We start from the raw sequence: 16,940 nt of genomic DNA, 5'->3' as shown, positions 1-16,940 counted from the left end.
ACCCCGGAAGATTCTTCCCTTACTTTACCATTCTAAAATTTATTTCTTCGGTGTATATTTTAAGAGAGGTTTCGCCAGTTGTTGCTTGTAAAATGAAGTATTTGTTTCAAACTATCGTCCTAATTCATACCATTCAACAATCTGTTTTTTAAAAGTACCGGTAAAGAATTTTAGCCTAGTCTATCACAGCTATTTCTATACTAATTTTTGATTACTGTAATTAAACTGAAACTACTAGGATGATCATTGAATTATTCAACTAAAAACTAACGAATATAATTCAAAATCGCAAAAATGAGGTAATGTTCACGACCACGCCCGAAAGTCTGTTTGAGTGAGGAATGTGTCTGAGCGGATGCGAAAGGGGGCATGGGGGCATCTTACTGACTGGCCAATGTCACGAAGTAAACAAGAAAGTCTATGCCAAGAGAAGCATCCAAACGGCGGTTTTAACGATGAATTTATTTTTTTTATTATCTACGCTCGAGAAGTAAATCACATTTTTTTACGTAACAGAATTTATCGTGAGACACGTTTAGACTAAATTTTCTTATATCCTAAAAATTATATTGAACAGCTACTCGTTTAACGGGCCTACAATTTAATTATAATTAGACAAATGGAAACACGCAGAAAAGTTGATACTGAGTGCAGGGGTATAATAGCGCAGTAAATATTCGTATATATTGCAATGCAATAAGGAAATAAAATTCATTATCTATTCGAGAGATTCGTCACTGCTGAATTTTTGTAAGAACGTATCTTCTTTATCAATCTTTATCAAAATTTCAGAAACTATGCAAAAATATTCACTTCGATGTTTGGAAGTACATATTTGTGCGAACAATTATTTTCAAAAATGAACATTATAAAAAACAAGCAAAGAACTAAGATTAGTGATGCCCATTTAGAAAATCTTCTGATCTTGGCGTCGTAAAGCTATCAAGCGTGATTCAGCAACAAGAAAGACAGTGTCACATTAAATGTCATTGTAATAATTTTTTAATAAGACGACTGAGTTGAGTTCACGAATTGTCGCAGTTTTCGCACGATGTTCCGTTTTTAACTTCCAAAAAATATATGCGATCCCCAAAAGAATAGCAACTCTAAATTTTGTCCCGCGAGCGACGTAAAATTTGCGGACCCCTGGGCCATCCGAGTCCACGAATCCAAAACAAATGACTGAATAATTCTATAGACTGGTGATCGGACTTGAGGACGTGGTAGGATGAGGAATCGGGGATGAATTTTACCGAAGACCGTTATATATCATGTATTTTGGTGAAGGTCATCAGGCTGTAGGGACCACCACAGCACAAAACCACAAAATCGCCTTTCCATCAGTAAACGAGGTAATATTAGATATAATAAATAAAAAAACGCTGGAGAACACCAAGATCATCCACCTCATTAAAAACACTATAAACTATGATTTGTCTCCTTATTTGGTCTGTAATATATTCGTTTCAGACTTTCAATTTCTTGTAGTGCTGGGGGGCGATGAAGTTGTATAAACTGCTATAGGGGGGCGATGGTACAAAAAGTTTGGGAACCACTGCTCTAGGACCCTACGTCAGTTAACGAATGTGAGCGTCAATGACCAGTGTACGATATCCAAATCGACACAGTAAGGTGTCACGTGCTGCTTGAAATCATTCGCTTGGAGAATCGACAATTACCAGATGCCTAATAGCATTCTTGGTCTCACCAGTGCACAAGTGTATAAGTTAAGATAATTTCACCGCAGGTTCATACGCATGACGACCAATGATGTTTTCAAATCCACGCATGAATGCATGATAGCTTCTGGGGTCACCATCAAATGTTATGAAGTCAAGTTTAAGAAGTGCGAAGCCTTGTTTCATGGTATTTTCCAAAACGTACAAATCATCTCTGCTGGGCTAATTATGATCCAATTGTTGAGATGGACATTCCGGGCGTACTGAAGTGTGAGGATCAGGTCTTGAAACAAGAGAGCTATGCTCAAATATATGGACACGTAGCGCCACATAATTTTGATGACACAAAATGGCCACAATTGCCGAGAAAACGAATCAAACTTAGTTGAACAATGATAAATCTATCCACTGCTGCCAGATATGTAGGTAAACAAGCATGAATTCACGAGAGGGTTTCACAACAAGAAAATGGGGGGGTGTTCGGCTGGGGGAATCTACCTATGCATAACGATATCCATTGTTCCCGATAACGGTATTTTATGACAAAATTCAACAGTAAATTGAATTTTTTTTATTCATTTGTACATCACTAAATTTACTCATTAGATTATATACTAAATTACCCTAAAATTACTGAAAAATAAAACAATTTAACCGTGGGCAAAGACTTTAAAATAGCACCAGAATCTACCTATGTCTAACGATATCCATATTTCCCGACAACGGTCTTATATGTCCGAATCCAACAATTAATTGAAAATATTCTAATATTTTTTAAGCAACTTTAATAATGGAATGTAATATATAATGAATTATCTTACCATTATCAAGAAATGAAAAAAAAATTTAGGAAAATTTCCCGACATCAGTCTTTTATGTCCAATCCAACAATTAATTGAAAATATTCTAATATTTTGTACGCCACCAAATTAATGTATTGTAATATATAGTGAATTATCTTACAAATAACAATGATTGAAAAAAATTCTACCGGGTGGGAGACTTTAAAATGAAACCGAAATCTTGCTAAGTCTAACGATAACCATTCCTGATGATTATATTTTATGAAAAAATTCAACAGTAAATTGAAAATTTTCTATTAATTTGTCCGTCACGAAATTTACTTATTATAATATATAGTAAATTATCTTACAAATATTCAAAAATAAAAAAAATTCTACCGGGAGAAAGACTTTAAAATAAAACCGGAATCTACCTATGTCTAACGATATCCATATTTTCATACCCCATATTTTTTTGGTGGCTTCATTATGAATGCGCGTACAGTAACAAGGTTAGTGGAAGAATATTTGGTTCTCCCGTAATATGTTCACACAGATGGTGCACAGTTTGATACACATACTATGTTCAGGTTGTACGCCATCTTGGTGCACATGTGATGGGATGAGACAGCACACATTCGTATTTCCCATGGGACACGAAAACCGTATGATTTTCGGAGAAATGATGGTAAAACATTTTGTTATGAATTTCGTGTCCATATATTTGAGCATAGCTCTCTTGTTAGTTATGAAGAGCAAATATATTCAGCATTAAAAATATACTCCGTGAAGGGGCTGATGGACACATGTAATAACACATGTAACACACATGGACACATGTAACAAATAATAGACTAAAATTTGAATAAAACCTTCTTTTATTATTAGTAAAAAAATGGAAAACTCGGAAAATGTCAAATTGCGTATTCAAAATTGTCGCTATATAATAAATTGTTTTGAATTATCAGGGTTGTGAACAATTTTACGATCGACTCCGGATCAAAACTCCGAGAAATTATCATCTGGAAATGACTCCGCCTTTGATGCTGGACTAGAGGCACACAAAATTTATACCTTATATTTCCGCGTAGGTATATAGCGGGGGTGGCCAATCTGCTTTCGGCGTGATCGACTGAAATCTTCAAAATATGTCGCGATCATACGAATGAATACTTAATAAAGTATACAGATAACTGCACACACGCATACAAAAATTTACTGTAGATTTTTGTCATAAAATACCATTATCGGGAAATATTGATATCGTTAACATAGGTAGATTCCGATTTTTATTTTAAATTCTTTCCCCCCGGTAGAATTTTTTCATTGTTCGATATTTGTTAAATAATTCACCATATATTACAATACATTAATTTGGTGGGGTACAAAATATTAGAATATTTTCAATTAAAAGTTGGATTCGGACATAAAAGACCGTTGTCGGGAAATATGAATATCGTTAGACATAGGTAGATCCCGATTTTATTTTAATGTCTTTCAACCCGCCAAAGCCCCGGGAATTCTTTTATATTTCCGTCTTTGTGAGATAATTTACTATATAACATAATAAGTGAACTTCGTATTGTACAAATTCATCAAAAAGTCTCAACTTATCGTTGAATTTCGTCATAAAATACCATCATCGGAAAATATGGATATCGTTAGACATAGGTAGATTCCGGTTTTATTTTAAAGTCGTTCCCTCTGGTAGATTTTTCATTTTTCGGTATTTATAAGATAATTCACCATATAATATGATAAGGAAAATTTCGTGATGTACAAATTAATAGAAAATTTTCATTTTTTTTTTTCAATTTTGCCTTAAAATACCTTTACCGGGAAATATGGATATCGTTAGACATAGGTGAATTACAGTTTTATTTTAAAGTTTTTCCCCTCGGTAGAATTTTTTTAATTTTTCGATATTTGTAAGATAATTCACTATATTATATATTAAGTGGATTTCGTGATGTACGAATGAATAGAAAAATTCAAATTCCTTGTTGAATTTTGTCATCAATTACCATTATCGGAAAATATAGTTATCGTTAGACATAGGTAGATTCCGTTTTATTTTAAAGTCTTTCCCCCGGTAGAATTTTTTTTATTTTTTATTATTTGTAAGATATTTTGAACCCATACTAACCCTAACCCATGGGCTTTAGCACTCGCATATAGATTGAACCCGCGGATATACACATGGGTTTAAATGTACATGGGTTCAAATGTACGGTCACCATTAGAACTTCTAAGCCGGTCAGCATTACATGACTTTTCGTGACAGAACCACTTGAAAATATGACAAATTTATGACGGAACCGGCTATAAAAAAATTGAATCCCACCACTGCCTAGGCATCTTCCATAGGTCCCCAATGCAAGCCAGAATGGTCCGTCTCGAAGCTTGACGCGTCATCCGCAAAATTGACAAAAATTATTTTGGTTGTGCATGCCTGATCGTAACTTCGTCGTAACTTGCAAATTGTGGTGATAGGCAAGACCAGATGGATAGAACCCTGTATTGATCATTCCACATAAGAATTATTGCTTTCAAATATATAATCTCAACGAATGAGATAGTGTAACGACCACCTGGGTTCATTCAGTCATTCAATACTACACATTGAAAGCTGAGAATACGATTATGACCACACAGTTTTAGGAAAAACCGGTGAGCCGAGAGTCTCTGCATCTTGTGAAAACAATATATTTCATCTTTTTTCGATTCAAAATGTTACTAAAAGCTTGTTTGAAAGGGCAGATAAAACGCATTTTAGAAAAGCGAACAAATCGTTTTCATCACATCTTTGTATATTATAGTGCAGAATAAAAAAAATTTGCTCTAAATATTTTTCACCAAATTTTTATTTTCGCCCCACTGCAATAAAAAACAAAGCCAGTTATCACTCTCTTGATTGAACTAACATAACGAGACCGAAATAACGTTTATAAAGATACATAAATAGTGTATTTGGCATGAATAACAGAAAACATAAGACGTCACATCGTAGTGAAAATTCAGCTGTGTTATGACTTTCACGGTCGATATCTTGTGTCTGGTTTGGATTCAGCTTGTCAGTCTTGTTTCTTTGAAAAAGGGAGGTAAAGTACTATTCACGGAAATATACAAGTAGTTGTTATCGCTATTCTGTTTACTACGGCTGACTTTGATTGAAAATTCTGGGACAAAAGGTTTTGGAAATTTTGATTCAACAGCCCACCACGGTAGGGAGAATAGCGATATCGCTCTTTGGCAGCCTCACGCGGAAAGAAACCTAAAAATCCATTTCAGAGATACTTGATTGGCAATTCTAGCATGTTTGTACGGGGAGAAGAAAACGTTTATATAAAAGGTGTCAAAAGTCTTTGAGATTGCCCGATTACACTATTTTAAAAGATATATTTGTGCAAATCAGATATGATTGCTTCATACCTAATTTTTATCCATGGAAATGAATAGTTATGATAATTCGCTCAGATTTCAATTTTCTTGTTGTCATACCCTCATGTGAATTCATGCTTGTTTCCTTACATATCTGGCAACAGTGGATATATTTATTATTGTTCAGCTGAGTTTGATTCATTTTCTCGGCAATTGAATTGCCGGATTCCCAAAGGTTCTGGTGCTGATTTAGAAATGGAAATGTAATTTAGTAGTTTGTAAACGTTTAGGATGCCTTAACTTACCGTATAACATTGCCAGAACGCCAGCCCACACTCGTGTGATGCTAACCCACATTCGTGAGACGCCAGCCCACACTTGTTATTTTTTGGGCCCTATTAGGGGTAAATATGCTTGCTTGGTATTGCATTTGCGTTGGATATATCAGGTATGGTCTACATCAGGGGTTGCCAACCTGCTTTCGACTAAAATCTTCAAAATAGATTGCGATCGATAACAAGGTCCTAGACAAAAACGAATGAACACTGAATGTGCAGATAACCTCACACAAGCATACAAAAAATTCCACCGCTGCCAATAAGAAGGCTTTGTGAGCACATTATTATTGAAATTGAAACAAAATTTGTATTTTTTTATGTTATATTTAAGTTGTTGATTTGATTTTTTTTATTCTACCCGAAGTAAATTTTTCATTATTTATTCAAACCATATAATTCAGATGGAGCACGTGCCTAATTTTTAGTGGTAAGTGTTAAAATTTTTCAAGAAACCTTGCCAAGTATTATTCAAACAGCGAAAAATAAATATTCTCAAACCATGAATGTTACATGACTGCTCAAACTTCAGTATCTAATTTACAATTTTCGCTTGCTTAGAATTGGAACAAATTTGGCATTTTGATGCCACTGCTACCATTGCAAAAAAAATTATTAATATACTCTTGGACTGAGACAACAACTTTCGCATAACGCGGAAGTTGTTGTAGGATCGTTTGTCAGTCTAGACTCTAGACACGCGATATTCGGCACTTCATTTTTAAACTTTGTCAGCGGAAAAACTTGCATTTGTTACGTAATAATATGCTTTGTAGCGTATGTGTATATTGCGCAGGTAAAGTACTGTATTCTCCCTGTTGCAAAACACACAACTGGTTCGAGGCAATTTTTGGGGTATTTCAATAAAATTCTTTCAACATCAGACGCGATCGACTGATTGACGACGTATGGCCACCCCTGGTCTATATATTATCAGAGTAACCAAGTTTTTTTTCAAATACCGCCTATTAAGCTAGTAAAAGAGTTGGATAACCTGTCGACAACAGGCTGAGTGTGGGCTGGGGTAACTCTAGTGATATATTCGGTACAACAAAATACAGCAATCCTCAAACCCTATCCGATAATATATGGATAAACATAATCATATCAATTCTAAAATTCCTACCTGATAATCATTTAGTAATATAGCCAGAAATAGGAAAACCTCTAAAAAAAATCTACAATCGCACAGAATCCTCCTTAATGCGCAAAGCGCAAGGAGCGTCTACCTCGTGGCAAGGAAAATTCTAGAAGGTCTCTAAAGCGAGGGGTAAAAGGTGATGTGTTACGTCACAGTAACGAAGTGCGATGTAAAATCATAAAGTGTGACTAATTTAACGGTGCTTACAGTCTTACAGTAAAGGACTTAAGATTCCATAAAATGGGCATGCAAACATTTCCTACAGTTTATTTCTCGTCCAGCCCATTTTAAGCTAAAAGGATTTGATGTGCATTTCTTACTAACTACAAAGTATATTACTAAAGTTTAACTAACAAATAATATTTAATATTATCTTTCATTTGATACAAAACATAATTGAACTACGTTTCTAAAAAAAGCTATTTTTTCATTTTTGTCATTTTCGAAATGCTGCGCAAGACTAAAAATTGCTATATATACAGGACCTGCTTGTGGAAATCCCTAGTTGGCTTCGCAAACGACAAGTCGAAGTATCAAAGTTGAGAAGTAATCTCGAACTTTTCAGCAAATTCTCTAATTGAAGATATTGTCTTAAAGATAATGATGCGCCTTTCCATTGTCTTTTCTTTAATTTGTTGTTTTGTGTGGCAAGTATTTGCACAAGGAGTGTTTAGCATTGAAGGTAAACAACAAATTATTTCAAATTTTTTCTTACTTTAAATCTCGACAGCTTATATCTGTTTCAATCAGTATGCTCCCCAGCTTTTCATTTTAGGGGGGGGGGGTCGAAATTTAGAGGGTGGTAAATATTTTTTCTATTAGCGATAAAACTATTTGTGACCTAAAAAAATTGTTATGTATTTGACAAACGATCTACATCAGGGGTTCCCAAAGTTGATTGACCGCGGGCCAAAATAGGTAGCAGAAGAATATTGGAGGGGCAGAGAAGGGGAGCGACAAGAAGGGCGCGACGGCACGGCTAGGGTTCAAGACGCGCTGAAGCAGTCTGAGAAAATTTTGAAAAATAGGCACTAGAATAGGCTGCAGGCCTGATTTTAGATACACCTAGCATCGCAGTTTTTTATGTAATAAAATTAACAAATATAATATTTAGGTGATAGAATACCCGAGGAATAAATAACAAGCACGGCTTTTAACAAGGAATTTGCAACTGATAGTGACTAATGAAGTTACTCGCTCATCTAGCATACGGCCTCATATGAATGGCTACTTACGGCTTATTTGGTACAGAAAAAACATATCAATGTATATATAAATATATATAAACGAAATGCCAACATAATTTAGTTAACGTAGTGTATGGGTGTACATTGTATATATGTGTAATTAGGGTTGGCTCGAAATCATATGTTCGAAACGTGGCTCCAATCCAGTAGGCTACATTGTATTCGCAATAACGCATTCAAGTGAATATCTGTCAGCCTGGATCGAAGTTTTGATTTTTTGAGGTTCATAATTGTTTGTTAGAACTGATGCTGGAAAATTAACTTTTTATATCAGGAGAAATGACTTCCAAACTTGCAGCATGCATTCACGGTAAAATTCCCCTTCAACAAACGGGCGAGTTTTTTCAGAGATGTTGTGGGCTACGCTCTGTCTGGCCAATAACGTAGATTCACTTTCATTTTTTGAACATCTTTGTTTGACTTTTGTATGAATTTGAATATGCAATAAACTAAATTTTGAATAATTTTGATAATGGTGCCTAATGTTGTATTCCTTCAAAACTGAAATATTTTGTTGGCAAGGAAGACAATTCGCTAATGTTTGATTCTTTTAAACAAAGAAATAAGAACGTTGACATTCATCTAAAAACGTCTGTTTTCAGTGTCTAGTTTTCGTTTTGTGGCATCTTCAAGATTTCTTATTATATGGCTGATACCTAAATTATTACCCTATGTCAGGGGTCGGGAACCTTTATGGTCAAGAGAGCCATAAAATATACATATTTTCAATTGCATTTCCGTGCGAGCCATATAACATTTCTTCACTTAATCAGGCCTGAAATGTTCACTCAAAAGTCAACACATACAATGTCAATATACATTTATTGTGATTTCTGATGCTGCATGTAGTCGCTGTTGGCCTTGAACGGTTGCTCACATGCATCCCAAGTTGAAATCTGCGATACTCATCACCCTTTTTCGTTTAGGCATCCCCGTAGTGTTTTTAAAACTCTCTCACTTTGTGATGTCACAATATATGTTCCAGAATCCCCTTGTTTGTCACAATAACATAGACATGTGCTGGACGCGCGTTCTCAAACGTATTGGGAATTTCCTGTGAAATTTGGCTATAAAAGAGTTTGAAATCTCGTAACAATAGTAAGTCCCAATAATCTTGGGATATTAGATTTTTCTGAGAGCCATATGCCGTCACCAAAAGAGCCATATATGGCTCGCGAGCCATGGGTTCCCGACCCCTGCCCTATGTAATCCTAATACGCATGCATAAAATACCGGTATAATTGAATTGTTACGAAATACACGTGCTAAACTGTGATAATGATTTAACAATTGGCGGTATCTCAAACGCAAATTGAGGTGGAAGTTTAACTTAAGTTCGCAGGCCATTTTAAATCGTTGCGTGGGCCGTAATTGGCCCACAGACCGCTGTTTGGGAATCTCTGATATACACTGATAAATGTGCCATATACTATATATTTAAATACAAATATACCTGAGTTAGATATTACAGTATGAAATCGCACCTCAAAATTAGGAGGGCGGGTGGGTGATGTTTGAAATTTTAAGGGGGTGTTCACCCCCTATAAGGAAGGGGGTAGGGAAATCACTGGTTTCAATGCTAGCGAATTGAACCTATACTGATGTCATGAGGAACCAATTCGTGTGACATATATTTATTTGACCACCAAATGTTGGTCCATTCGCGTTTTTATTGCAATCAGAGTCAATATTGCCAATGTAAAATCGCAGGATTAATTTTGAAACATATATATTTACAAATATTTATGAAACTACTGATCCTCTTCCAGTCGATAAAGAATGCCAGTATCGTCAGCTCGTAAACGGGGATATTACGCCAACACAAATTTCATACGGTATGGATGCGGTTGTTCAATATGCCTGTAATGAAGGATACACTTTGGTGGGTCCGACGTCCTCCGTTTGCGTGATTGGAATATGGACTGAAGATCTCCCAGTATGTCAAGGTATGGCCGTTATCTATATATATATAGGTATAATTATATAAGTGAAGCTCGACCTATGTATTGCGTCTGCAATCTGCAGGTGAATTCTTTTCATGAAAGTGAATTATTCAACTTCATTTTCACTGTATATAAAAATGATGAAATTGAGATTTGATATATATTTAAACCTTCAAACGTTTAAAATCGTGGGCAATATACACCTGAAAAACCAGCCTTTTTAGAACGACAAATCAAGTACATTTTTGAAAATCACTATCACAAACTTTAAATATCAATCCGGGATATTGGCAAGATATGAATAAGCATTATTTTTTAATTTAATCAAACAGCGTAAATTTACACGGGATCGATTTATAATATACATTGTTTTTTCAGCCCCATCATATAGGTTTGAATGCAATTAGAATTAACGATTTCAGTCGATTCACTATAGTTTCACCCTCGCTTTCGGCTTAGGATTTGGAAAGAATTTCTGTGTCTAAAATATGGCAGTTAGAACTAACGATTTCAGTCGATTCACTAGATTTTCACCCTCGCATTTGACTATTTTTCTGTGGAAAGCTATATTCAATAGTGTCGTCATGAAATTGATTAGGTTACCTTCCAATTGGTATACACTACATCCTTATAAACCAATAAATGAACATGCATCGATAGTTGATATTCCTTGCCTTTAATTACATGTCTGAAATAATATATCAACGTCGATTTTTTTCAAACATTCAAATTTTCTCTTTGCTTTGTTTATATTCGTCTCATTGTCTATAACTTAAGATTTCAAACTTGTTTTAGGTAATCTGTTCAACTGATGTGAAGACTCGTGATCGGAAAATTCAGACTCAGGAGATGATTTATATAAATCAAGCAATATAAATATAAAAAATATGTAAATTGGTGTTGTAATCATGCTATATTATTTGTAAATAGGAAGTTGATGTAATAAGCGACAAGGTCACAGCACCCACCAAGTTTAAACAATATTGCAATATCGCAAATACTGCAATACTCCCAAATGTTTACTACTCCCTCGTCCCTTATAGTGCAAGATTTGGGTCTTCTTCGTGTGATATTCTGAATCCAAGGCCGGAATATTTTAGTGCTACGGATAGGATCGTGTTTTCTCAGTAGTCTATTTACATAAAAAAGTGTTTTGTACACTCATTTCTCAGAATAGGTAGTTTGCAGTCAAACAGATTTTACAACTTATTTTAGCAGTTTCAACCGAGATATAGGGGAGCATATTTCGGGCTTCTTTCAGCGATATTTTGATCTAATCCAAGGCCGGGATATTCCAGGGATACGGAACGGGTCGTGTTTTCTCAATAATATATTTAAGTCGAGTTTTCCGTACGATCATTTTTTTAGAATTGGGCGTATGCAGTCTAACAGATTTTACAACTTGTTTTAACAGTTTCAAATGAGTTATAAGGGAGCTTATTTTTGGGTTGGAACGAATATAATTTTGGTTACAAGTTTTCAGTAATTAGAAAAATACATAAAAATCTTCGCCGTTATATTATATGGATTAAAATCTTAAACGAGATGGAGATCAGTGACCGCCGACTTGTCGATCTAGCGGCGTGTATCCTTTGCTCTGGCTCAAGAGCGACACCGCGTGTCCCATCACTACTTAATAACTCGCTAATTATAAGACATAATTTATCTAAAATCAATAGGCTTCTGGTCCGAGATATGCTGAATGCACATGCAAGATTCTCGCTTTCGTGAGATATCGCGTAGCATACGAAAGTGTCTGACAGACAAACAAACAAATATCTATTTACATACCTACCAATCAATATCGATAAGTACTAAACGAGAATATCGGTCGGAGACCGAAGACTTATCGATCGAAAGTTAGGGGATCCCCAAAACAGAAACTGCGGTTTCGATTCATCCGCTCTTGCTCCATAGTGACACCGTGTGTCCCATCACTAATTAAATAATAACTCGCTAATTATACGACATAATTCATCCAAAATCTATAGGCCTGGTCCGAGATATGATGAATGCACATGGAAAATTAGAAGCAGATTCAACCTCGCTTTTGTGAGATATTGTATGTATCTAACAGACGGACAAACAAACAGACAAATACCTATCAACATACTTACCGATCAAGATCGATAAGTAACAACTCTGGGAGTACGCTACCAATCGAAATTGTTTTCTATCATTTTGCATAAAATTTTGTTTCAGTAGTCTGTGAAAAGCAACACTTATTCTGGTTTTATTTGACATTGGAAATTGAGTCGACAACCTGTTTTGCACTGTGATCAGGTTTATCCAGATTTATTGAAGCCATATTTATTTAGTATTCAGGGTCTTGAGCTGATTTTGCAGAAACATTGCGCTTTTTATATTTCCTCCGATCGATTTTTCAGCATTAGTGTAAACATATTTATCAGACGATAAAGTTTGTTTGGCCACTGGCGTTCGATTCCTGATTAACAACTATTAGACACGATTGTATCTGTTTTGAACAGCGATTCCGTTTGTGAGGTTCACCAACCACAAATGGATCTAAGAGGATTTTGGGGGTATATGAGAACTAAATGCTATTCAAGGGTTCATTCTTATCCCGCACACAATTTGGAATTAAAAATTTTGGATGACTTCGCATTTACAATTGGGGAATGATTTATATATATATATATATATCAGCGAATGACGGTATTAATCCAGATGAATAAACCCGTTTGAACCTTGGAACTAGTTGTTCACTTTCAATGTAATGCCTTCAGGAAAAATGAATAGTTATTTTTAATTGCAAAAATCTCGTTTGTTTAGCGTCCCCATTGATGTAGTACTTCACCATAAATAAGCGTGGCTGATAACGGCGTATCCTTCGAGAAAAGCACTCTCCAATTGACAATGTAAGAACAAAGTATGAATTATTCCCCAACCGTTAAACGATAATATTGAGTGAATCTGTAAAACTTACGTTATTTTGATATCACTATTAATAGGGATCGGTGAAAACTGATAAAAACTCGTTTTTGGCATATAGTATTAAAATTAGAATAACTTCGTGTGTGCCAAAAAATAGATCGTGTCAACGGCGAAAGAAAATCTTTGAACTCTTATTAAAATCAATTTGAGCATGAAATGCCACAAATGTAAGCAAACGTATATGGTAATTTTTAATGTACTTAATTTTGTACGTTTTATAAAGTTTCAAACAATGAGATTCGATGCATTACGCGTCTATGTCGTGTCATTGGAAAGAAAGTAATAGCAAAACCATCGTTCCAGTGTTTACGACCTCAAAAAGAATAGATGGAAAACTTTATCTTTATTATATATAGGCCAGTGCGGTACTGCATGTGAAATATTTCGAAAAATTTAATATTACCATTCCCAAAATCGACCTTTAGCGTTGTGTGGTGCAGACGGATAGTTCTCACCTGAGCAAATATTTTTCTTTTATGGCTCAAGGATATATTTTTGCATAGCTTATATTCCTTGACATTCAACGCGATGTAGCAAGAATAACTACAACAACAAACGCAATAATATGAACGATTGTTAGGAATTGAAATTAAGGAATTTCAATAGAAACAAATACATAGGAATGATACACTTGAGATGTGATCCTATCGTTGATTTATTCCTGCCAGTATAGCAGTTATTCACGACATCATCTTACATACTATGTAGGAGAAAGCTGTTCATATGTATATGGCTACCTCACTTCATTCCCTCTAAACATCTTTTGATATCAACTAAATATAGCTGTATTTAATATTCACTTTTTAATTTGGAGATGCATTGATAAGGATATAAATATTTCCACTATATCGATATCGAAACGACAACGTCGGAGGTATTTTAAACTGACATTTTAAAACGAGTTAAACGAGTATACATTTAGGTAGGCAGAAACACCCTGAAGATATCAAGTAATCTAGTTTACCGTTTTTTGTCAAATTATCGGTACAGTGCATTGTTATGTTCTAGTATAGGAAAAAATAATTTTTAAATAATTATAACAAAACGTAGAATTTTACAAAAGTACATTTGTGATTTATTTTTGATTTAAAAAACGTCCTGTATTTTTCGTCCCCGTTGATCGAGTACTTTTCCATAGAAGCGTTGCTGATAATGCCGTATCCCTCGTGAATGAGCACTTCCCGTTTAACAGTCAAAGAACAAAGAATGAATTTTTCTCTTGAACGATTATATTAGTTGAAGCTGTAAAGTTACATTATTTTGATGTCACTATTTAATAGAGATCGGTAAAAACTAATAAAAATAGTTGTTGCTTTTGGCATATATATAGTATCAAAAATTATAATAATTTCGTGTGTGTTGAAAAATAGATCACGTCAACGGCGAAAGAAAGTCTTTGAACTTTTATTAAAATCACTTAGAGTATGAAATGCCACAAATGCAAGCAAACTTAAATGGTAATTTTTAAAAGTACTTTCATAAGATATATTATGTTGCCAACATTGAGATTCAATGCATTACGTCATTGTAATAGCGAAATCATCGTTCAAGTGTTTACGACCTCGAAGAGAATAGATGGGAAATTTTATCTTTATTATATATCAGCCAGTGCGGAACTGCATGCGGAATATTTCGAAATTATTCACGCTTTCTATCGAACATAATTAAAATACTAATTAACTCTATTTCAATAACTAATGTTGGAATTGAAAAAGTACAAGTGAAAATAAACACGCAGGGCTAGTAATATTAGAATGCGGATTCAACTGCTATACTATCATATTTAATTAATGTCATCATTCCCGAAATTGACCATTAGACCACCAACTTAAGCAAATAGTTTTCTATATGGCTAAAAGATATATTTTTGCATAGCTTATATTCCTTGACATTCAACGCGATGTAGCAAGAATAACTACAACGAACGAAATGAACTTTATGAACGATTATTAGGAATTGAGATTAATAAATTTGAATAGAAACAAATGCATAAAAATGATACACTTGAGATGAGATCATATCGTTGATTTATTCATGCCCATACAATATCGCAGATATTCACGACATCAGCTTACAAACTATGTAGGAGAAAGCCGTCCAAATGTATACGGCTACCACACTTCATTCCCTCTAAACATTTTTTAACATCAACCGAATATAGCTGTATTTAATATTCACTTTTTAATTTGGAGATGCATTGATAAGGATATAAATATTTCCAATATATCGAGAGATTTTAAACTGACATTTCAAACGAGTTAAACGAGTAAACATTTAGGTATGCAGAAACACCCTGAAGATATCAAGAAATCTCGAGCAGCGTTTTTTTGTCATATTATCGGCACAGTGCATTGTTATGTTCTAGTATAGGAAGAATTAAATTTTAAATAATTACAACAAAACGTAGCATTTTACAAAGGTACATGATGTGTGGTACGTCATAAATACAACGGAATATCGACTACTGAACACATATGCAAAGTTGGTGAACATTTTAATCAATCCTAATATCGATATCAGAATCGGAAAAGTTTGTAATATCGGATAGGTATTAGCATAATATGCAAAATATGGTATCATCATATCTATGAATTTATCAAGAAATGTTGGTAAAGTACTATATAGCAGTAATGATATTGCTTTATTGAATCACACTTGAATAAGAAGCTGCTTCTATCTTAACAAGCATATAATCAATTCCTTCTTATGAAGAAATAAACCATTCATATAATTCTGAATGTAGAAATAAAATTGTTTCCACAACTTCCAAACATGAAAAGGTGGAAAAAATCTGTATTTATTGTTAAAAGGTACTCAGAAAAGTTAGAAAATAAACTGTTATTTAATATCATAAAATACTCTGATATAGAAAAATATTAACAAATTAAAAATATGAGAAACAATTTTTAACGATGTACAATGACTATGAAAATTTGCATCTGCGCATAAGAAATGTTAGAGCAGCGGGTAAATATTTCTAATGTATTTGGCACTGCGGTAACTTGGACAAGGGGTCGACGAAAAACTCAACAATTAGTGTAAAGACGCAAAGTGCATCCGACAATCAGCAATATTACAATTGTCATATAAATGGGCAGAAAACAACAAGCAAATTTGTAAATTTTACAGATTTATTAGTCGGTCATTAGAATTAATAAAACGAAGCTTACGAAAACCTGTTTCTCAAATCCGTTTTCTTCGTCGTTGACGTTTTTGTGCCAAATAAGAGTAATAGCAGAATTAGAGGAATGAATACTCTTACCGTAAAAAATAAACAAAGTCTGAAGTGAAATTAATTAATTTAGCTGCGGAACATGGGAATTCCATATATTTATTTTCCATTGGTTGCAAGTTTCATGGAACTCTTAAATAGCACTTGTTTTACTTTTTTATAATTAAAAAAGAACAAAATCTATTTCAGGAGTCGGGATTCTCGAGGATTTAATTTCGGTTTCTGTGGTCAACTTTCGAAATTGA

The 16,940-nt window shown here is 34.3% G+C and overlaps 1 protein-coding gene and 1 long non-coding RNA gene across 2 annotated transcripts; one reads left to right on the top strand and one right to left on the bottom strand.

Annotated features, from left to right (window-relative positions):
* Positions 1-5,344: 5,344 nt before the first annotated feature.
* Positions 5,345-7,406, bottom strand: LOC144425090 (uncharacterized). Its single transcript, XR_013477258.1, has 3 exons — positions 7,304-7,406; positions 5,894-6,086; positions 5,345-5,547 (listed from the first exon to the last, which is right to left on the bottom strand). It is a non-coding gene; the product is annotated as an uncharacterized LOC144425090 (long non-coding RNA).
* A 435-nt stretch (positions 7,407-7,841) lies between these two features.
* On the top strand, positions 7,842-11,376 carry LOC120327511 (complement decay-accelerating factor-like). Its single transcript, XM_078114365.1, has 3 exons — positions 7,842-8,000; positions 10,335-10,511; positions 11,304-11,376. Exons 1-3 carry the CDS (start codon positions 7,919-7,921, stop codon positions 11,318-11,320), a joined length of 276 nt encoding a protein of 91 aa, XP_077970491.1. The 5' UTR covers positions 7,842-7,918; the 3' UTR covers positions 11,321-11,376.
* Positions 11,377-16,940: the final 5,564 nt, after the last annotated feature.

The sequence above is a fragment of the Styela clava genome, chromosome 7 (genome assembly GCF_964204865.1).
Source record: "Styela clava chromosome 7, kaStyClav1.hap1.2, whole genome shotgun sequence".
In the NCBI taxonomy this organism is placed as follows: Eukaryota; Metazoa; Chordata; class Ascidiacea; order Stolidobranchia; family Styelidae; genus Styela; species Styela clava.
This window is presented reverse-complemented; position numbering and strand designations above follow the sequence as displayed.

Excerpts from the sequence above, each read along its gene's own strand:
- LOC120327511 (XM_078114365.1), top strand. The coding sequence starts at position 7,919 with ATGATGCGCCTTTCCATTGTCTTTTCTTTAATTTGTTGTTTTGTGTGG. Across the intron at positions 8,001-10,334 it reads AGGAGTGTTTAGCATTGAAG|TCGATAAAGAATGCCAGTAT; the intron begins GTAAACAACAAA and ends ATCCTCTTCCAG.